This window comes from Gopherus evgoodei, chromosome 3, assembly GCF_007399415.2.
Source record: "Gopherus evgoodei ecotype Sinaloan lineage chromosome 3, rGopEvg1_v1.p, whole genome shotgun sequence".
Classification (NCBI taxonomy): domain Eukaryota; kingdom Metazoa; phylum Chordata; order Testudines; family Testudinidae; genus Gopherus; species Gopherus evgoodei.
The window spans coordinates 121,445,688-121,469,375 of record NC_044324.1 but is presented as its reverse complement, the minus strand read 5'-3'; the positions used below and the strand labels follow the sequence as shown (position 1 = coordinate 121,469,375).

General features: G+C 39.2%; 1 protein-coding gene across 4 annotated transcripts in view; it reads right to left on the bottom strand.

The window, feature by feature from the left end:
• The window catches only part of GRM1 (glutamate metabotropic receptor 1), a 295,440-nt gene that overhangs the window by 9,307 nt on the left and 262,445 nt on the right, over nt 1-23,688 (bottom strand). Inside the window, exons 9-10 of one of the 4 annotated variants that reach the window (XM_030556518.1) lie at nt 15,313-15,397; nt 14,031-14,079 (exon numbers count right to left, since the gene is read on the bottom strand). The exons of 2 other annotated variants lie outside the window; for them this stretch is intronic. In XM_030556518.1, the coding sequence (XP_030412378.1) occupies nt 15,337-15,397 (61 nt within the window). In that variant the 3' untranslated portion in view covers nt 14,031-14,079; nt 15,313-15,336. Of the gene's footprint in view, nt 1-14,030; nt 14,080-15,312; nt 15,398-23,688 lie in introns of those variants that run through there. One more of the 4 variants, XM_030556517.1, reaches the window with a different exon arrangement.

Sequence of the window (23,688 nt, the reverse complement as noted above, 5' to 3'; positions counted from 1 at the left end):
CCTCATTCCTAACCTCTGGTGTGTCTCTTCCCATCTTTGATTCAATCCTCAGACCACCCCTTTAGGCTTTCTGTGCCCAAGATCTTGAATATTACATGACAGGCAAAAATTGGCACTGCCAGGAACTCCCTAGCTCCATCTTCATCTACTGCTTCCTCCCGCTCCATTAATTTTCCTCTGTGGAAGTAGAGAAAGTAAGAAATAAGTTTTTCTCCGACAACTCCCTATCATATTTTTGCCTGCTCACCTCAAATCCAGATCTTCACTAAACTTCTGCTTCTGCCCTCCACTATGCCTTCAATAATACAGTAAAAGAAACCAAACCAACAATCATATGATAATCAAACTAACTTGCAACTCCATCACCAAAATATATAATAACTACTTGTTCACTCACTTCAGTTTACTCTCTCTGGGTGAAATCCTGCTTCTACTAAAGTCCATGGAAGGTTTGCCATTTACTTAAGTGGGGTCAGGAGTTCACTCTCTCTGATGATTATGTTAATTAAGTCTGAACTAGCTTTAGAATTTTGGTAGCCATCCTCTCACTCTCATCTTCCACTTTACTACTTTGCTCAATTTCTCATCCTCTTACCCCTTTTTTCTATTTATTATCTTCCATCATGTCAATTGACTGTTAATTCATATTTGATACACAAGTAGTAATGCAAGGGAATCATATAAATATGTGAGCTTTGACACTTTAAACTCAGAAGGAAGGCAATCAGGGAACTGGATTCAGGTAAGTGCATCCTGTCAAAACATTTAACATGCAGCAGAGCAGTTGCTATTCTAGAACTAAGATCAGGTACCTTGAACATGGTTATTTGGAATTCAGCAGTGAAGGTGGGGCTGGGAGAAAGCTACTCAATGCACACACCTTAAAGCGAATTATAAAATATAAAACAGTACAGGAAAAACAGGAACCTAAACTGTTCATTCAAAGCAATGAGTACTATTCTGAATTCATTTGGGATACATACAGACCATTTCACAAGAGATTATTAAGAACATAAGAACAGTCATACTGGGTCAGACTAATGGTGCCACCTAGCCCATTATCCCATCTTCTCACAGTGGCCAATGCCAGATGCTTCAAAGGGAATGAACAGAAAAGTTCAATTATCCAGTGATCTATCCCCTGTCATCCAGTCCCAGCATCGGGCTGTCAGAGGTTTAGGGACACCAAGAGCATGGTGTTGCATCTCTGACCATCTTGGCTAATAGCCACTGATGGTCCTATCCTCCAGGAACTTATCTAATTCTTTTTTAACCCAGTTATACTTTCAGCCTTCATAACATCCTCTGGCAACAAGTTCCACAGGTTGACTGTGCATTACGTGAAGAAGTATTTCCTTGTGTTTGTTTTAAACCTGATGCCTGTTAATTTCATGGGGTGATCCCTGGTTCTTATGTTATATGGAGGAGAAAATAACACTTCCTTATTCATTTTCTTTGCACCATTCATGATTTTATAGACCTCTATCTTATCTTCCCTTAGTTGTCTCTTTTCCAAGATGAGCAGTACTAGTTTTTTTAATCTCTGGTCAGATGGAAGCTGTTCCATACCTCTACTCATTTTTGTTTTTCTTTTCTGTACATTTTCCAATTCTAATATATCTTTTTTGAGATGGGGCATCCAGAACTGCATAAATTATTCAAGGTATTGGTGTGCCATGGATTTATATAGTGGAATTATGGTATTTTCTGTTTTAGCTGTCCGTTTCCTAATGATTCCTAATATTATGTTAGCTTTTTTGACTGCTGCTGAGCATTGGGCAGCTGTTTTCAGAGAACTATCCATGATGACTCCAAAACCTCTTTCTTGAGTGGTAACAGCAAATTTAGATCCCATCATTTTTATGTATAGTTGGGATTATGTTTTCCCATGTGCATTACCTTGCATTTATAAATGTTGAATTTCAGCTGTCATTTTTTTGGCCAGTCACTCAGTTTTGTGAGATCCATTTGTAACTCTTTGAAGTCTGTTTTGGACTTAACTACCTTGATTTATTGTGTACATTGTCTGCAAACAGTGCCACCTCATTGTTTACCATTTTTCCAGATACTTTATGAATATGTTGCATAACCCTGGTCCCCACAGATTCCCATGGAACCCTGCTGTTAACCCCTTTCTTGTTAAAATTGGCTATTTATTCCTACCCTTTGTTTCCTGTCTTTTAACCAGTTACTGACCCATGAGAGGATCTTCCCTCTTAAACCATAACTACCTACATTTCTTAAGAACCTTTGGTGAGGGACCTTGTCAAAGGCTTTCTGACAGTCCAACTACACTATATACACTGGATCACTCTTGTCCACATGATTGTTGACCCCCTCAAAGAATTCTAGTAGATCTGTGAGACATGATTTCCCTTTGCAAAAGCTGTGTTGATTTTGCAAAGGGATTGATTTCCCCCAACATAGTTTGTTCATCTATGTGTTTGACAATTCTGTTCTTTTTGGTAGTTTCAACCAATCTGCCCAGTACTGAAGTTAAATTTACCAGCCTGTAATTGCTAGGATCACCTCTGGAGCCTTTTTTAAAAAAATGGTGTTACATTGGCTATCTTCCTCCAGTCATTTGGTACAGAGGCCTATTTTAAGCAGAACTACAGTTAGTAGTTCTGCAATTTCATATTTGAGTTTCTTCAGAAACCTTGGGCTTATACCACCTGATGCTTGTGAACTATTAGTTAAATTTTATCAATTTGTTGAAAAATTTCCTCGATCAACACCTCAATCTGGGACAGTTCATCAGATTTCTCATCTAAAAAAAAATGGCTCTGGTGTGAGAATCTCCCTCACATTCTCTGCAGTGAAAACTGATACAAAGAATTCATTTGGCTTCTCTGTAATGCCCTTGTCTTCCCTGAGTACTCCTTTAGCACTTTGATTGTCTAGTGGCCCCATTGCTTGCTTGGTAAGGTTCCTGCTTCTGATGTACTTAAAAAAAGTGGCTGCTAGTTTTTGTCTCTTTTGGTAGTTGCTCTTCAAATTCTTTTTGGGCCAGCTACGTATATTTTTTACACTTGACATGCCAGAGTTTATGCTCCTTTCTATTTTCTTCAGTAGGATTTGATTTCCAATTTTTATAAGATGCCTTTTTGCCTCTAACCACCTCTTTTACTCTGTTGTTTAGCCATGGTGGAATTTTCTTGAGCCTATTACTTTTTTTTGTTTTTTAAATTTGGGGAATACATTTAATTTGAGCCTCTATTATGATGTTTTTAAAAAGTTTCCATGCAGTTTGCAGATGTTTCACTTATGACTGTTCCTTTTAATTTCCACTTAACTAGCTTCCTCATTTTTATGTAGTTCCCCTTTTTGAAGTTAAATGCTACTGTGGTGCGCTTCTTTGGTATTCCCTCTCCCTCCACCGAGGATGTTAAATTTACATTATGATCACTATTACTGAGTGGTTCCACTTTATTCACTTCTTGGACCAGATCCTGTGCGCCACCGAAGACTACATCAAGAACTGCCCCTTCGCTTGTTGGTTCCAGTACTAGCTACTCCAAGAAGCAGTCATTATTTGTGCCTAGAAATTTTATCTCTGCATCCCATCCTGAGATGACATGTACCCAGTCAATATGGAGATAGTTGAAATTCCTCATTATTATGTTTTCTATTTTTACAGCCTCTCTAATATCCCTGACCATGTCACAATCACCATCACCATCCTGGTCAGGTTGTTAATAGTATAGTCTTATTGCTCAGTCTTATTATTCAAGCATGGAATTTCTATCCATAGAGATTCTATGGTACTGTTTGATTCATTTAAGATTTTTACTACATTTGCCACTGTTTTCTTTCACATATGGCGCCAGTCCTCCATCCTCACTACCTACTCTGTCATTCCTATATATTTTGTACTCTGACATTACCATGTCCCATTAATTATTATCATTCCACTAAGTTTCTCTGATGCCTATTATCTCAACATCCTCATTTAATACTAGGCACTCAAGTTCACCCATCAGTATCAGAGCTGTAACTAGTTATTTCAGCATCTGGGGAAAGCAAGCATATTTGCTCTCCCTAGTAACAACATGCCCCCTCCACCAGAGATCTGCCCTACATTTAGCACAGAAGTTTTCAAGCTGTGGGGTGTATCCTTGGCTTTCTGTGCTGTGGGACCTAGAGGACTGACTAGCTGGCAGCCCTCCCTACCCTGCTCCCCAAGCCGGGCCGCCTCTGCACGGCCAGGTGCTCGGTACAGCTTTGAGCTGCACCTCTGACACACTCTTGCCTTTCCCACAAAGGAGCCTGATGCCAGCTGGTGACACCCCCTGGAGCCGGCCCCTGTCCATGGAGCCTGGCTGCCATGAGATGCTTGCCTTGGGGAGCATCTCATGGCAGCCAGTCTCTGTGGGCAGGGGCTGGCTCCAGGGGGTGTCACTGGTTGGCGCCAGGCTCCTTTGGGGGACAGGACAGGGTAAGTTGGGGCACAGGTTGGAGCTGTGCCACCCGCCCTGCCTGGGCAGCACCCGGCAGTGCAGAGGTGGGTCGGCTCGGGGAACAGGGCAGGAAGGACTGACAGGCAGCCAGTGAGTGAGTGCCCTGGCACAAGCGGACTGGTTGATTCCCACCAGCTTCTCATCTGCTGGCTCCTAACAGGTGGTGATGGTTTTTAAACTGTGGGGTGTGCCCCTGCTCCCACAGTTTGAAAACCTCTGTGCTAAATGGAAGGCAGAAATCCAGGGGCGGGGTTACCCCACATGCCCCCTCATTCTGCCCTTTTTCTCTGCCTCCATGGCTTTGTGCCTTGGGCAGTTGCCCTGCTTGCCCCCGCCTTGTTTACAGCCCTGCTGAGTAGTATTTAGAGTTCTTGCATTTGTATACAAGCAATTATAAATGTTGTCCATATTTAGTTGTCTGCCTTCATGTGATGCAATAGAATAGGACTCTTTTTCATTTGACGGTTTCTCTTCAGCTCCTACTTGTACTTTATCAATTTCTATTCTCTCCTCTTTACTATGATGTAGAGAATTCTTGTTAACTGATCCTCACCTAGGATGTCTCTGTCTGAACCGTGTACTCCTGTCACAACTTTCTCCCAGCCCTTAGTTTAAAAACTTCTCTATGACTATTTTAATTTTACGTGCCAGCAATCTGGTTCCATTTGGGTTTAAGTGAAGCCCATCCTTCCTATATAAACTCCTCCTTTCCCAAAAGTTCCCCAGTTCCTACTAAACCGAAAACCCTACTTCCTATTAGAGACAACTGTGCCTGCAGATAGTGGGGGGTTGGGGAGGGAAGAGTGAGGACAGCTGGCTTCAGCCGCGGTACTGAACATACTCATTCCATGTCATGCTCAGTAAAAACCAAGCAGAAAATTTGTGGGGGGGGATGTGAACCCACATGGCCCCCCATGCATTACCTCTGCCCTACACCATTAACTCATCCACGCATTGAGACTCTGCAGTTCTGCCTGTCTAACTGACTCTGCATGCGGAACTGGAAGCATTTCAGAGAATGCCAGCCTGGAGGGTCCTGGACTCTAATCTCTTACCTAGCAGCCTCAATTTGGCCTCCAATTTGGTCTCTAATACCTTTCCCTATGTCACTGTTATCTACATGTACCACAATCACCAGCTCCTTCCCATGGCTGCACATAACTCAGACAGATAACATCAAGACATCTAGACAAAGTGTTATCTCCTCTTCGGCGCATAGGAGCTGGAACTAGGGGTGCTTGAAGTAGTTTCCATTATATACAGGGTTTACAGTTCGGTTCAATGGCTCTCAGCACCCCCACTATACAAATTGTTCCAGAAACCCTGCTTTGGAGCCTATATTTGTGGAAATGGTGACAGGATGCAGGTGCAGATCAAAATAATCTGAAAGGTATAACTGAAAATTTCATTCACACAAGACAGCTGAAAACAGGCTTTGTTTTTGACATACTGCCTACAAAGAAGGGTCAAAGGTGAGGAAGAGTCAAACTGGACCAGACAGGAATCAGTGCAATAAAAATGCAAGTCTTGCTTATTTTCCTGAAACAACATTAATAGGGCTTATATTTACTAGCTTTTGTTGAGGGTAAAAATAAAAATTTCATGCACAAATTATTTTGGTTTTTCTGGTTTTCTGTCTATTTTTTATCAAACAATGTACTATGACCGTTGTGGTTTTAGAGTTCACACAGACTATTCAGAAGAGGTGATACAAACTTCATCCTTTAAGAAAAAGAACTGTAGTGGTGAACGGTGGGTAGGCTCTGTAAAAATTATACAGAGTAAGAGTCCTCTCCTATACACATCACTTTAAGGGTCACAATCTTAATGCTGCTCAATAATCACCTAATGACCATGTATGAGAACTGAGTTCAAGAGATTTAAGGTGACACTCCCTTGTGGCTAGGAGGAGGATTTACAGCTCTGTTCTGACCCCATGTGTTCCAAAGGCGAGTGGTGGGTCTTTTCTTTCTGCACTCCCTATCTTTTTCCAGAAAGAGGAAAAAACCTTGGGATACTGAGTTTTTCCCCAAAGCAGGCCAGTAGAGAGAACGCCGTACTTTACTCTTCTAATTTGGCCTAAGAATAGGCACAAATGGCTGAGCACAAATCAAGTAACTCAGACAGAAGAACATACCATAGTCCTGTGGTAAATTTGGGTCTGTCCCAGAAATTGCAGACCCCATTTGTGAAGCTCAACAGCTGATGATGATGATATCACTATCCTGACTGTATTTTTTTCAATATACAGCCCATTTTTTCCTCTACCCAAGGGCATGACACTGCATTATGCCTCAAAACAGAACTGTTATTTGCACAGTTGCTGTTTGTGGTAGGTTTGGTGACAAGAAAATTAATCAATTCTATTTATTGTTTGTTAACTGCAGGTTTTCTAACAACCCTTCTAAGAGCTTGTCATCAGGTTGAGCTCAGTGCTTTGCAAGATTTTGATGACATAAAGCCCTTTGAGTCATCCAGGAGCTACAGGTTTAAGGCAACGTCTACCCAGCGTAACATATCTTCTGAATACAATTTTCCTAAATCCCTGCAGCTAAGACTGTCTCTATGCTGAATGTTCAGGAATTTCACACATGTCCTGTTGACACAACTAAGATGAGCTTATTTGTGCTTTACTGCCTGGGACACGTTTTGAGTGAGCTGCAGTTTCTCCTTCTTTTCCACATCAGATACGTCTTGGGCACTTTGTGTATTCTAGGAATAAACCCCAGGATTTTTCTTTTTGTGTGTTCTCCATATGCTCCTCTGTTAAGTAATTTGGACACCATAAGCTGCACTGGCTGCCAATATCTTTTCACAGAGAAATCAAAGTGATAGTTTTAATTTATAAGCCCTAAATCCCAGCTTTTCTGCATACTCCTTGTGTGATGTTGGGACAAGTCACCTAAATTTCTTCTTGCTTTGATTACTAAATGCATAATAATTCCCTACGTTTGTAAAGATAAATTCATGAATGTTTTTGAGTGATGTTACAGTGATCGGAATCATATAGAGAAATATATAGATAAATGGTTTGTCACATGGGTGACTGCCTCTTTATTTGTCTGATATTGTTACAGATGTAATCAGTAAAGGAACCTGGGCTTGATCCCTCTATGTTTAAGAAAAGGTGATACATGCATTTTCTGAATCTTTAGCTTTGGAATTCACTCTGCTTCTCCCCGTAATATGCCAAAGACCTGATTTGTTAGCCTCTCCAAACGTCCAGGGGAGAAGGAGAGTATCCAATCATGCTGAGATGGAAATATAGAAGATTTGGCCTACACCTTGTATTATTAGACAGGTTTGATTTATTACTAGTATACAGGAAATTTCATAACTAGGCTGAATGGCTCATTAATCTTGCAGGGAAAGGCAGAACAAGAATCAATGGCTGGAAGCAGTAGCCAAACAAATTCAAATTAGAAATAAGGCACACATTTTTAACAGTGAGGATGGTTCACCATCTGAACAAACTACCAGGGGAAGCAGTGAATTCTCAATCTCTTGTTTTCAGTTCCAGACTGGATGCCTTTCTGGAACATATGCTTTAGCCAAACAAAAGTTTTGGGCTCAATATAGAGGCAACTAGGTGAAATGTAATGTCCTGTGATACACAAATAAGACTAGATGATCCAATGGTCCCTTCTGGCCTTAAACTCTAAGAATTTATAAATCCTGAATTATTTTTTGGCAGCTTGAGACATGGCTATCAAATCCATCAATAAAAGATAGCCCCAAACCAAAATCCAAGGTACTGAGACAGTTCAAACTTCTCTATTTTTGATTCACTGTCTTATCAGCATTTCAGAAGGCAAATGTTAGCTACTGCTCAATAATCAATCATCTGCCTTAATGGCAGAGCTGGGGCCTTTTGGCCATTTATACTGCAGAGCTAACCTGCTGCGAGGAAGGGATGTTATTTTAGGACAGCGCCGAAGCAGAGATCTTTGTATGAGGGTTACTACCACACTCCTCGTGTACAGGTTACCAGCCCTTTCAGCCCCTAAAGCAGCAATTTATATAGTAAGTGAAGTCTCTTCTTAGTGCAGTTGTCTTTCCCATCCTAGGAAGGCTAGCAGAACATACTCTGTTTTCCTTCATGTCAGGACAATGAATCATTCACAATGCTCCTTCCATCAAGATAGTCCCTAGAGTAAAGTATCTCTGGCACCAAAGGGGATAAGGGACAAAGGGAAAAGCATTAGTCTCATCTCCAAGCCTTGTACCCCAGTTTGGCAACATTGACTCTGGCCTAATGACACCCGGAGTCTCTTAACCTAATGGGTCACATCTGTAGCTTTTCTCTGGAAGATTGATGTTTGAGGCATGCTCACTATGGGTTCATTTCTTTCTCTCAACCTAATAAAGGGGGTTTCCCAAGAGTGAAGTAGATCCATGCTGTCAAAATTTCATTATAGCACATGTTCAGGTCTTTGTCTGTTTAGTGTACTTGATTATCACCAAAAGGAGGAAATCACAGACTATTTTGGTTTTAGTCCATTTACAATGTAATTTCTAGCTCAATAATATCAGAATGTCACAACAGTTTTCACTGTCTGACTCCAGTCCTCTCTGTGCTGCTGTATAATTAGAGCAAATTTTAACCTCCCACTGGCATTTCTGGAAGTTTAGTTAATTAAACTAACCTTTCCTTTCCTTTTTTGTAGCACAAAACAAATTGCTTTCCATGCACATGGGAGATTTAATGTTCTATATAATTTCGAGGGCTATTTTAAATAGACCTTTGAAACTATTTGATTAAAAAGTAGGTATACACAAAATGTTCAAACTCAGACCCTGGCTGGCTAGGTACGGTCTAGGAAGAGACTTGGTCTAGTGGTCTGAGTGTGGGAACACAAGCCAAGAATCACTGAATTCTACTCACTGCTCTGACACTGACTCACTTGGGCAAGTCTTCCAGCCTCTTTGCACTACTTATCCTGTCTGTCAAGCAACATTATATGGCTTAACCCTGGTCTATACACCACATTTTGTACTTGGTATCACTATCTTGGTTAGGGATGTGGATTTTTTGTTTGTTTGTTTTTGTTTTCTACTGAATTAGTTATACCGATACAGCTCCTGATGTGGACACTGGGGTAAATGTGCTTATATTTAGAGAAACTTATTCCCCTTCCTATATAGTAATAAATTGTATTAGTATAAGCACTTTTATACCAGAGGTAGTGCACTCACCCTAGGGGTATGTTGTTTTGGTTTAAGTGTAAGGTATACTTAAAGTGACCCAAGTTGTGTGCAGACAAGATCTTACTAACTAGCAGGGCCAGCTCCAGGGGCTCTGCCGCCACAAGCAGCCAAAAAAACCAAAACAAAAACCCATGATCACGATCTGCGGCAATTCAGCAGGAGGTCCTTCACTCCGAATGGGAGTGAGGGACCCTCTGCCGAATTGCTCTGAATACCTGAAAGTGCTGCCTCTCTCCGGAGTTGCCGCCCCAAGCACTTGCCTGATAAGCTGATGCCTGGAGCCAGCCCTGCTTACTAGCAATGGTGCTGGGAGGATTAATTAGTTAATAACTAAGAGGTATGGACTGCTAATTATTATCACCAGCATTAATTTTTAGTAGTTTGAATCAACTTCACCTGAAATACAAGGCCACTTCCTCTTTTCAATTATCTATCCAGTTAAGAGTGAATGCACCTTTGCCCTACAATAGTGTTAGTTATTTGGGAAGGTTCACTAAATAATGGCCAGACTTTATGGGTTGTTTGTGAACTGCTGTCTTTGACTATTTGTTATTTACATTGTGTGAGTGTCACTTAAATCACAGGGCATTGTTTCAGCTCCCAAGATGGATGGCAACTATTAAAGAAGAATAATGAATAATGACGTATGCATTTCTGAGACATCATTTGTGCTAAAAATTCATGAAAAAGTTCAGAATTGTGAATATTTTTCCTGAATACAAGGCAAATCCTCCAAATACTCAAGAAAATGAAGAGCAGTGAATCAAAGTGAAAGTAAGTCAATGCTTTCATTTGTGAAAATATTTGTTGTGAATCTGATTATTTTCTTCTTTTGACTAGATTTCTGATTAACACAACAAAGTTCTGAATTGTAGGACAGAGAAAGAACAGGTCCTACCTGGGGGATTATTGAGCAATGAGCAATACCTAGAGTAAATTTAGAAAAAATAATTCTTACTAGACAAAGGGTATGTCTTCACTACCCGCTGTATCGGCGGGTTACAATCGATTGCTCGGGGACTGATCTATCGCGTCTCATCTAGACGCGATATATCGATCTCCGAACGCACTTATATTGATTCTGTAACTCCACCAATCTGAACGGAGTTGCAGAATCGACAGGGGGAGCCGCGGACATCGATCCTGCGCCGTGTGGATGGTGAGTAATTCGATCTTAGATACTTCGACTTCAGCTACGTTATTCACGTAGCTGAAGTTTCATATCTAAGATCGATTTTCCCCCGTAGTGTAGACCAGCCCAAAGTTGTCGTAGTTGACAGGACTGCAAAGTTAGTAGATTCAGGGAATGCAGTAGTCATAATGGGTCAGATCTTGAAGTGATGTGAATCAACATAGGTTTATTCACATAAATGAAATGGTCAGTGTGCACCAGATGAAAATTTGGCTCCACAAGTTTAAATTTTAGTAAAAGTGTGTGGTGCTGTTGCTTATAAAATCTGAATTTAAAAATAAATTCAAATTGGCTTGGATAGTAACATCACAGACTTAAAACTGACTAAAAGGCCATTAACTATAGCAACGTATTAAGTTGTGGGATACCATGGGGAGCAGAGTTAGAGCTGATTCAGTTCACATTTAATAGCTCCATTAATAGTTTAGAAAAGAGACTAAGCAGCATATTAGTGAAATCCACTGATATTAAAATGGGAAAAGCAGAGAACACCTGTTAAGCCTGGAAGATGATATAAAGGAACTTAGAGAGCTTAGAAATATGGACAGAAAAGAACTAAGTGAGGCTCAGTTTGGAAAAATGCAAAATAACAGCTGAGGAAAAAGAATCTAACATTAGTGGGAGATCGAGGTCTGGAAAGCAATACTGCTAAAGATGACTTGGGGCTGATACTGAATAGCAAATCTGCCACGAATTTGCAAGGTGACATGTCTAGAAAAATACCTACGGACTTTGCATATTCAAAAGCATCACTCCATGGAGCATGGAAGTAACAGTCACTCCTTGTAGACCAGTCATGTACTACTTAAGTTAATAAGAGTTTTGTCATTGATTCCAATGGGTCTTTTATGGCTTTTGTGCAAAACCAAATCAATTCTGGTCACCATATTACCAGAAAGATATGGAAGAACTGGAAGGTTTCAAAGAAGAGAAACAAAAATGATCAGAATCTGGAAGGGATAGCATATAAGGAAAGATTAAGACAGCTAAATATGCATAAGTTGGCCAGGCAGCATGAAACAGACTTCAAATATCTAAAGGACTTTACCACCAAGGACGGGAGTAACTATGTAGTGTGGTACAGCAACATATAACCGAAAGCCAGGGGATGAAATTAACAAAACCACAGTTTTGGCTATGTGATACTAGTAAACCAAGTATCAGCTCTGGCCAAGGCCATAGGCATTAGGTAAGAACTGACAAACTCATAGCTGGAAACCAAAGCAGCTCACCTGTTTGTTAGCGTTGTTCAAAATAGGTATGAGTCTTATAAGACTGTATTTAATGTTTAGACAAGTGATGCATTATTCTCACTTGTAATGCCTGTATTCCATGGTATAAGAAACTATGTAAGCTGTGCTTTAGAACTTTGAAAATATTGACTCTGAACTTGTGAACCCAGGCTTGGGAATCGTCCCCACCACTACCACCACCATCATTCAAGAGCGCTATCAAGATTAAATGGGCCACTAAGGAACATTGCAGCACAAAGGACTGGTGAAATGGCCCTATTATACCTTGGAGAAGTTACGTGCAAGGGAGCTCATCTTGTAGACTGGAAGATTAAACATAAAAGATAAAGGTCTCTTTGCTGTTTGAACTCTCACAGAGGCAGACACTCTACATTGAAGCAAGAGATCCCCCAGGAAAGACCTTTTGAATTGACAGATCACTACAACTCTGTCACTATTAGGATTTAGATTGCAGCTCACTTGTGGGCATACATTTATTGCTTTAACCTGTAAATAACTTATTACTTTTTCCTAGTTAATAAACCTTTAAATAGTTCATTACTGGATTGGTCCAGGCATTGTCTTTGGGGTAAGATTTAGGGTACCAGCTGCTGGGGTAAGTGACTGCTCTCTTGGGACTTGTGATTTTTAGGGTGACCATTTATCACTAACTCCTGCTTGCTTGGTTTGCAAGACAAACTGGAAAGCTTAAGGGGACTGGCTGGGACTCCAGGACTGATTTAGTGATCCAGGAGTTCACATTTGTTATGGCTTGATGAAATATAATTTATGGAACACGCCACCAGTTTGGGGAGTCTACCCTGTTTCTGACAGTCTACCCTGAGGTCGGCACTCATGGTTATGAGCCACTCCAGACTGCATGAGACTCTTAGTAACAGGAAAACTTCCTGACAGTGAGTTCTGTTAGCATGTGGAACAATCTTCTAACAGAAAAGGTGAAGGCCCATTGAGTCAGACATTTGCTTGGACAACACGAGGAACAATCCTGCACTGGGAGAGAGATGGACTAGGTGATGTACTATGTCTTTTTCATCTCTAACCTGCAAGATTCTCCAGGATACTCTGACTTTTCAAAATTTAACTAAAGAAATCTTAAAAGGGCCATCAGATATGCTCTAAGCTGCCCTTACTGCTCTGTCACCATTTTGAATGCAAACTCAACATGGTTGCCACAAGAAGCTATAAAATCTGATATAAAATGGTGGTATTATACACCTTACTATGTAAACAATCAGACACAAGAAGGAGTCAGGGTGACATGGGTGTATCTGAAAGTTTTAGTAGTGGTTGAGTGACTCTGGATAAAATAAAACCCAAACTCTTTGAATTTCCAATTAAAATAATATGTTTAATTATGCTTAAATTTTATGCTCCTGCATTTCTAGGTTTCCTCTAGGATATGAGATGGGGTTCTTAAGCTGTTATAACTGGGTGCAAAATACCGAAGGCTAGATATGGCCCAGATCAAGAAAAAGTACAGGTCTCTAAATCTGTTTCCATACAGCTGGAAGGGAGGGAGTTGCAAAGTTAAGGGTTCTGTTTTGAAAAAGGGGACCTCAAATTCACACATGCATTTATTGCTTTATTCCAATTTCTGGGAGTTGGTGAAGTTAAAGAGGGGCCCTTCAGGAAAATCAGCTGCTCTTTATGAACCCATCTTAACCTATTACCACCAAAAGCCATTTTTAAGGCTCATTTATTTTTTACATTTCCATTAGTGGTAGATCTCCTGACTTATCCTGGCCAAGGACATTTTTTACTATTTTTAAAAAAGCGGCAAAAATAAGATCAAGACGTTACTGCCTTTCCTTCCATAGCAGAGTTTTCTAGCTCACCTTTGTACACTTTTTAGAATTTTTATTGTTGCATTGTTCTCTATTTGCCTCCTAATGGCATGTCAATATCAATCTTCCCATTTCTTAATCAATCCTCCGTGACGTGCAGTTGGGACTCTGAGGGATTTGTTCTAGATCAGAAAAGAGGGCATGTTATCTTTGGAGTGGGAGTTCATGAGGAAATGTTTGTGCCAATCCTTAAATTGACTTTATAAGGTTTTCCTTTCATTGAGGCAAATATGGCTGCTGCCAAAACACTGCAATACCATCACCATTTACATCAAAATACTCTTGCAGTATGTGATGCACCATATTGTATTTTTTTCCACTAAACAAATCAGAGGGCTGAAAACTATCATTATTGCTGCTTGTCAGTAGTATGGACTCCTGAAAGGCGCATAGAAACACTGGAATGCTAAATTCTATGACACTTCACTGATGGGAGGGTGGAGATAAACTGCAGCCCCAATTATAAGTAGCTTTGTATATTGCCCAAAATTGTTGTGCAAGTGTATAAGAAGCGGACTTCCGCCTAGTCACTATGCTGTCTTCCCTGGTGCAGCAAGCAGGGTTATAAAGGAAAAGGCTAGGAGTGACCACAGACTTTTTGCACAACAGCTAGCATATTTTCAACAATAGTCTCGTATTTGCTTAGAGGCTTACTGCAAAGGTTTATAGCTAACAATTTGACCAACCATAAAACTGTTACAGTATTTTGGGTTCTAAATATCTTTTAAAAATAAGATGCAGAATAAAAACTATTCTCATGTCATTGCCTTAAAGAGATACTTAAAAAAACCAATAGCCATTATAGGCTAGATACTGCAGATCTCATTTATACAAAGTTCCTTGTGTCTTCCCTATTTTTGTGAGTCCCACCAAACCAGTGTTTTATGTTTTCTTTGCTGGCTCTACAGCAGCAGTTCACTAGCAAGTGCTGTCAGCAAGAGCAGTGCACAGCAAAGATGTCTTGTCATGAGTCAGCCACTAAATAAATTGAAGTTGTTAAAAGCACACAGGATAAACTCAACTCCATGCAAAACGGTAAAAAGGGAGAAAAAATGCTGGCTAAATGGAAAAAAGATAAAATTAGTATGGAAATATGTATTTGCAAACTTGTAAGTAGGCATTTACAGACAAAAGTGAAGATAATGAAAAATGAAAGCTCTAAAAAAATTACTCAACGGTGTCCTCTAAAGAATGTATGGACAATCAGATTAAGGCATTGTGCAAAACAGGGCACATAAGCAAATTCCCCATCCTTAATGGCATGCACCACATTTGTCCCATTATTAGAAATGATAAACCCATGAGAAAGAGAAAGCAAGGGGTAAAACCGCTATTTGTCATGCAGCTTCTCTTACACATTCACTGCAGTGTGGGATTTTTCAAAGCTGCACATGTGCCGACGGACACTGGCTGGTGGGCGAGAATTCTGGCTGCCTCTTCCTGAAGATTGAAAAGAAAAAGACACCCAGTGAGTGGTTATACACATGTACACACATGGTGGTTGTACCACTCAATAGGGTGCCTGTCCCTGATCTAGTCCCAGTCTTCGCTGGATCTTGCCATTCCTCCTCCTCCTCTACTTTATTTTGTGGTCTACTGCAACTTGCAAAAAGATTTTTCCTATGCTACTGCATGACTTGTTTTCAAGTGGCTTCTCATGGTGTTTATACTCATTCTCTCTACTGATACCATAAGTACTCAAATAGCAGATGGCAATGCTGCCGTGCATTTAGTCTTCAGTGGAAACTCTCGCCTGGCCTTCTCCAAGATGCATGGGAATGGTACAAAAGGAGCAACATGCTCTTCTTATCTCACCTATAAGAGGTTTACTATAGGCTTTTTTTAAAAAAAGTGTATGCTTAGTTCATACTTTTCTTCTATGGCCCTTACTTCAATAGTTTGCTTTTCTCAGTGTTACCTTTCTCTGATTCTGGCTACAGTGAATAGTCATTGGTATTCCTTACATGTGGATCTTTGTTTCTCATGGATATAACTGTGCTTTTGAAGGGTAGGCATAAAGTTTAGGCTGTTTTAGATTATGTAATGCCTCAAAACTGAAAACCGGTCGCTTTGGATGTTAACACTGCAGATAATGGAAGGCAATTTGCTCTTTCATTTCTTCTCCCTGTTGTGCTATAGTTAACAAAAGCAGATGCAAGCTCCCATGCTGTCTTTCACAGAACCAAGAAAAGAAAAAAAATGCTTCCACAAAAAATTCACATACTTTTGGAAGTGCAGTGTAGAGACAGAATTCTGCAAAAAGTTTTAGCTGGGTTGAAAATGAAATGCAAAACAAAACTCAGCATTTTTTGTCCACAACGAGAAGTCATGGTGCAAACTTGCCATCTCCTTGTTTATCCCCGTAACAAAAGGTTGAAGGGTAGCATGTATAAATACTGCATATTCAGTTCACCTTCTAATGATTGAAACAAATCAACTTTTCTCACAACACACCGATGTACAGTAGCACAGAGTGATGTATACAGCAATGCATGAATACTTGGTTTGGGGCTGTAAATGCCTTGAGATTACTTCCATGCTATTATAAATAGATAGCAAATTTTACTTGCAATGGGGCAATTTCTCAGCACTCAAACTATCCACTGTAGAGTTTCCTGAATAATTAAAACTCTTATCAGCAATGACAAAATCTGAGATTTGAAAATTTCAAGCCAATCATAATTGGGAGCTTAGCTACTGTGACCTCTTCATCACTTTACTAAATTCACAAAGATTATAGAGCTTCAGATTAAACAGAACAACCAACGTTTCTATATTTTTTTTTCCATTTTCTTGGTTTATTGGCAGAGCCAATTGCAATATTTAGTGGACAACATTGTGAATCACTGCTGATTGCCTTGTTAAAAATCAGAACCAGTAGTGTATTCAGTCACAGTGGCTGAGTTTACAAGATATTTGACAATATGCAACCAATTATTTGAGACCAAAATCTAGCTCTAAATACACTCCCATCATACGTATTGCTTCAGCATGCACACCATGTACACAAAAGAGGACACAATGAAACAAAGGATCTGGTTTTATGCCATTAAAAATAGTATCAAAACTTCCTTTGACTTGGAAGTGTGGCATGGGATTAGGTTGCTTTTGAGGCAAGTGATTCTACTGGATCTAATCTAGACATTTCACTATCATTTCGGGGATTTTTTTGGATCTTCTTTCTACTGTATATTTCCTCCTACCCTGATACATCCTCATGATGACTTTTCCCATTTTCACACTCTAGGGATATTTTCTTGCTATGAATTTCTCATATACAAAAGTGGGAAGGGTACAGACTTCCAGACCCAGTCAAAAATCTCCCTAATACATTCAGAAAGCATCTTTATTCTTTTGTCCCCATGGTGGCTGGGCCATCTTAAGAGCTGTGTGTCCTGGCCACAATCAAAAATAGATATTACAACCCCCTAAATGCACTGTACATTTTGTTGAAAAGATGTGCTCCTTTCAATTCTGTCGTAAACTGTTGTGCAGCATGCTGACACCGTTAAGCGGGGTTGCCATACCATAATGAAGGTGTTTAAAGTGCTGCCCACTAGCACAGATTCTATCAGAGAGAAGACTATGTTAGAGCATGTAGGGCTTCTTAGTTGACACAAGTAGGCCTAAGATAAAACAAGACACGCCTGAACAAGTAACTGCTGAACAAGCCCGAAGAAGTATTGGCTGAAACAACTAACTATTGTGGGTATGTTTACTGTAAACAAGTAGGCAGAAACACCCTGAACCAATACGCTTGCCTTATGCAATCTGCAAAGCGATTGGTCTGTAAGTGCAAGAAGTATAGATGTTAATAGCTCAGGAAAATGTATATGAACTGTGTGGTGTGTGACATGAATTGGAACTGTGGTATCACCCCATACCTAAACCCCCTGCATCTGGGCCTGGCCAGCATGGGCAAAAAGCTGTTACAAACCTAACCTGAGTGACAAGCTGGAGTCAAAGTGAATGTTTGAACTCCCAGACAACTGGATGAAGTGTTCTCCCAGAACTGGGCAAGGTGTTCTGAATAAGCTAAGTGGAAAATGTCTTGGAGGGAATCCCAACAGAGCAGAGGGTTCCTGAATGAAGTCCATTAACTGCTTAATTTAGTTCTTCTAAAGTTCTTTGACACATAAGAATATTTCTAGCCAGCTGCTCAGAATTCAGGAAAAGTAACAGGTCTGTTGACATATGCTGCAAAGAATGGGTCGGACAGAAGAGTTGCTTTTCTCACTACATTTTTCCTTAAGTGTAAATTAATCATCCCACGAGTCAAACAGCTGTGTCAAGATTGCAGGAAAGTGTAAATTGCTATCAGTGATGTTTTATTTCTGTATAGCTGTGAATCTTGATGTAGTTACCCACAACTCAGGAATTACTATCTCCACTAATCCAACAGACCTTGACCTGAATGTATCTGTCCTGCACCCAAGACTACTAATGTGCAGGGCATTGTTATTATTTATCATATATACTGCAGTAGCATCCAAAGAAGAACGTGCAAATTATGGATTTTTCAATCCGCTGGCTATTTAAAAAGCAAAACAAAACAATACAGCAGCAGCAAAAGTGTTTCAGGTCAAACAAATTATTTGGGGATTTATGGAAAGCTCAAAAGTGAAAAAAAATGCATAAAAATAATTTTGGGTCAAACAATGTTTAGCCTCCCTGTCCCACTGAAAATATTTTGTTTTATTTTTGAGCATTTTTAAACATATATATTTTAAATTGAGGGAAGTTTTGAAACAAAAAGATATTTCAAATTAAAAAAATGTTGAGTTTTGAAAACTCTGAAACAAAACTGAGTAATTTGAAATTTCTCACTCCCCCTCCCCTCAACATGAACAATTTAGTAGCTGACATGAATTTGCAAAACATTTTTGGGTCACCAAATCTGCATTTTTTGTATGTGTGTAAATAAATTTCATCTGAAAAATTTTGTCCAGGTTTAATCCAAAGGTGTAGTCAGGTGCGGGGACCCACTGTGCTAGTCGTTGTTGAAGCTATTTGAATGAGTTCTAGGTTCACTCTGATCAAAAACACACAGGTAGGCACAGTCTTTGCCCCAAATTGCTTAAAATCTCTCTTGAAACAAGTGAATGCTGTAAACAAAAAGAGGATAGAGTGTTGGGGTAACAATGAGAATATCAAGCTGGTATTTGGGTAAGCTTTGCATACAAAGCAATGGTCCTGAATCTTTCAAAAGTTTTTTTTTTAAACACAAATCCAGTTTCATATGTATAGGGGAAAATATCCCCTTTGTGTCATAACAACATGACTTAAATCATCACTTCATGTTTCAGTGTTGAGACCCTATTATTCCCTCCACTCTCAAAGGGCAAAATAGCAAGAGTGGCAGAATTTCCCACTGTTCAGTTTCTTCCTTTGAACATCTGGAGGTCAGTTGGGTGCTTGTGAATGTGAGGGAATGATAAATAGTATTTATTAGAGATGGAGGTGCTTTTTTTGCACATTGATCCCACCATCCCTTCTCAGCCTAATCCCCTGGGTATTTCCTAAGTAGAGGCTGTGAGGCATACTGAATTTTATGGCAATATGCTCATAGGATTTATGTTTCCCACACAAGAGATTCAGGCCTCACATGTGGTCGCCAATGCTAGATCAAAAGGTGTATGTACAAAAAGGTGGAAACCTTGGTCCTGCTCTTGTTGCATAAGGGCTGCAGGACTGAATCTCAACTGTTTTGTTATACTCCTCCTTTGCATCAGTCATGTAGGCCTTTATGCATAAAAATGGAATGAGCTGAGAATTTAGTTTGCAACTATTCCACACATAGTTTTATTCTTTTTAGAAACAAAAGGTTTCAAAAAGGAAAAGGAAGAACTGATTGTCTCATGGATGGCCCATTTACCCAATTAAAGCTGTGATGAAGAAAACTAAAGAATGAGAAGAAATGCAATGGAATGTATGAGTCTGCAACCTTATTCAGAATAGTTAAAGTCCTAAAAACAGGCTGGAAACCTCTTACACCAGTGAGCAGTTACTCATGCAAACAGTCCCACAGATATAAGTGGCAGCACTCATAGGAGAAACTGCTCACCAATGTAAGATTTTTACCATCTTGAATTGCAATGATCTGCCCTCTCTGAGATGAATGAGCTGCCATGGGCAGTTCCAGGACAAGGTGCAGAAGGCAAGACAAACAAAAATGATTTTTCAAAAAGAAAACAGAGGAAGGACAATAGAGGATAGAAGTGAGTTATCCAGGGCCCAGCTAAGTATAGTCCTTACCTAACCTCCAAAAGCTTTGAAGAGTATTAGCAGAGAAGATTTAAGTGTTTGCAAGCACTATAGTTGGTAGAAAGAAGGTAGGAAAACTCTTATACTAGCTAAAGTATGAACATTTAAGGGAAGACAGACTCTCTGGGCACTTCTGGGACAGACTGCAGTAAAATTGCAGCAAAAAAACTACTTTGCTTTAGTCAAATATATATAACAAACCTCTTAAACAGTGAAGAGCAGGAAGAGTTGGAAAATCAAAGAGTGTCTACAGTGCCAGAGTTTAAAAAGATCAGATTTTATACCTCAGTGCCCCAGCAAAAGGAGAACAAACAAAGTAAAGAAGTCAGAAACAGTATATTAAAAAATTAAAGATGCTTGAAATACCATTTCAGGAAAGCTGGAATTTCTAGCTTTAAAATGGGCTTTCACTGATAAATTTCGTGACTAGGCATAATCCTTCATAATTTAAGTGATAACAACCCAATAACCTGTGTGTTTATCTTTGGAAAGGTGACTGTCACAACACACTGGTAGGTTGCAGAATTAGCTGAATTTAACTTCAGTATGAAATATTCTTCAGGGAAATCTAATGTGGAGGCAGATGCCCTAGCCAGAATGCCTATTGATATGGAAAGCTATTGCAGAAAGCATAGAAAAGACAAGCAAAGATTATATGAATGCTGTTGTACAGGCCTTGAATGTACAAGAGATGGCAAGGTACCTCGGTTGGGAGCTATTACTACCAACTGTTTGGCAGTAGAAATCTTGTCCATGAGCATTAAATTTACCAGAAAGTCTATTGCCATGAGAAGAAATGTTGGTAGTTCAGGAAAAAAAATCCAGCTATTGCTAAAATTCTTCATTATAAGTCTTTGGAATGCAAACCTTATAAATGATGAAAACACAGGAGGATGTGTTAGGATCTCCGCTCTGATGTGTGAATCATACCAATTGTATTTGGAGAAAAATGGAGTAATTTATTGGCAAACCAAGTCAAGAAATCAACTGGTATTATGTGAAAAATACAAAAGACAAGTATATCAAGAACTACATGAAGAGATGGGATCTCAAGGACCAGAGAGAATAACCAGTCTCATGAGAGAGTGGTTTTATTGGCTGCAGATAATGTTCAGTGTTCCTCTTTATGTCACTAGCATCTCTGCATGAATTGAGCAAAAGAAACCTCACCAGCCTACTAGAACTCCACTAACATAGTTACAACAGAACCATTTGTGCTTGTGTCAATAAACTTCTTGCATCTAGAAAGAAGCAAAGGAGGATATAAATACATTTTAGTCAGAGTGGATCACTTCACTAAGTTTGTTCAACCTTATTCTACCATCAGCATGTCAGGCAATGAGATCTTCATTTACATTGTTTTGAAATGTAGTTTCCCCAAAATGATTCATCATAACCAAGATGAAGAATATGAGTTTTTTTTCAGATGGGTACAGCACTACTGCAAAATTAAACATCTTACATAACCCTGCACCACTCACACAGCAATGGGCAAGTAGAAAGATTGAACAGAATTCTGTTAGATTGCCACAAGAACAAAAATCAAACTGGAAGGTCTCCCTTAGTAAGGTAATCTATGCCTATACCTGTATGTGAAATGAGGCCATGGCTGCTCACCCTTTTATTTACTGTGTGGTATATCACCATGTTTATCCACTTGTTTATCTATAAACTCTAAATCTGCACCTGGAGACCATAAAGATTACACTGAGAAATGGAAACAGCAGATGAAAGAAGCTTATGAAATGGCATCAAAATGTTCTTAAAAATCTCTTACGTTTTTCTACATTTTTAAATATATTGATTTCCATTACAAGACAGAATACAAAGTGCACAGCGCTCACTTTATATTCTTTATTACAAATATTTGTGCTGTAAAAGATAAACAAAAGACATTGTATTTTTCAGTTCACCTCACAAGTACTGTAGTGCAGTCTCTTTATTGTGAAAGTGTAATTTTTTTGTTTTGTTTTTTACATAACTACACTCAAAAAACAAAACAATGTAAAACTTTAGTGCTTACAAGTCCACTCAGTTCTATTTCTTGTTCTGCAAATCACTAAGACAAACAAGGTTGTTTACATTTGCAAGAGATAATGCTGCCCTCTTCTTATTTACAACTTCACCTGAAAGTGAGAACAGGCATTCGCATGGCAGTATTTTAGCCAGTGTTGCAAGGTATTCACATGCCAGTTACACTGAACATTCATATGCCCCTTCATGCTTCCTTGTAGGTTCTAAAGTTTTACATTGTTTTGTTTCTGAGTGCAGTTATGTAAAAATACCCCACAATAATACTATTTTTGTAAATTGCACTTTCATGATAAAGAGACTGCACTAAAGTACTGGTATGAGGTGAACTGAAAAATACAATTTCTTTTGTTTATCTTTTACAGCACAAATATTTGTAATAAAAAATATAAAGTGAGCACTGTACACTTTGTATTATGTGTAGAAATTGAAATCAATATATTTGAAAATATAGAAAAACATCCAAAAATATGTATAATAAATTTAAATCGGTAATCTATTATTAACAGTACGATTACAACTGCACTTAATTGTTACTATATTTTTAAATCTCACGATTAATTGCGATTTTTAAAAAATCATTTGACAGCCCTATAGCAGATCAAAACAAGGATGGGAATGTAGACTCCAGTGATTCTGATAGTGAGAGTGAAGATCAACTACTTTATGTGATGGTACCAGAGATTCCAAATCCAGAAACAGAAACTTTTTATCCACACTTGGGAAGTGAGAATGTTATTGATACTGTAAACTTGAGACTGCTGATCAGATTGATGAGACATTTGCACCTGCTACTGTCAGACATGAATGTAAAAACAATACCATGGAACCTGAAGTCAGTAGTGCACAAGAGGACAAATCATCAGAAAAATCCACTGACATTTAGGTCATATAAACATCTAGGAATACCTATTATTATTGACTAAATCCTACTATTGGATTGGTGAATGCACCATGGCATTAGCCTCATATATGTCACATGTCATACCAAGTGCTTATTTCTGTATCTTATCCTGTATTTTATCCAAGACTGAGGTAATATCAGAAAATGAATGAAAGAATATTGCCTTCCGGTATGGATATTGGTCCAGCCAATATTTTATAGTTAATATTTATTATATTATTTAAATAGCTTGCCATATGCCCAATGTCTGAGTTACATGGTTCTACCATGGATCTTATAGGCTAACTGAAATGGACCGGTGGTATACTTTGCTGATAGAAATGTCAAGATGACATTAAATTTACAAGGGGGGAGTGTAGCATTCAAATGACTATGTAGGCATCTTAGTGTATTTTAATGTGAAAGTGAGTCTTTTGCTTAAGAATTGGCTGGACTGCCAGGGTAATTTTACTGTTCCTTGTCCCTCTAAGCACTGAAGCTTTGCGGAAAAGATGAAAGGGGACACAGCTGGCAAGTAGTGTGTGGTGTGGCA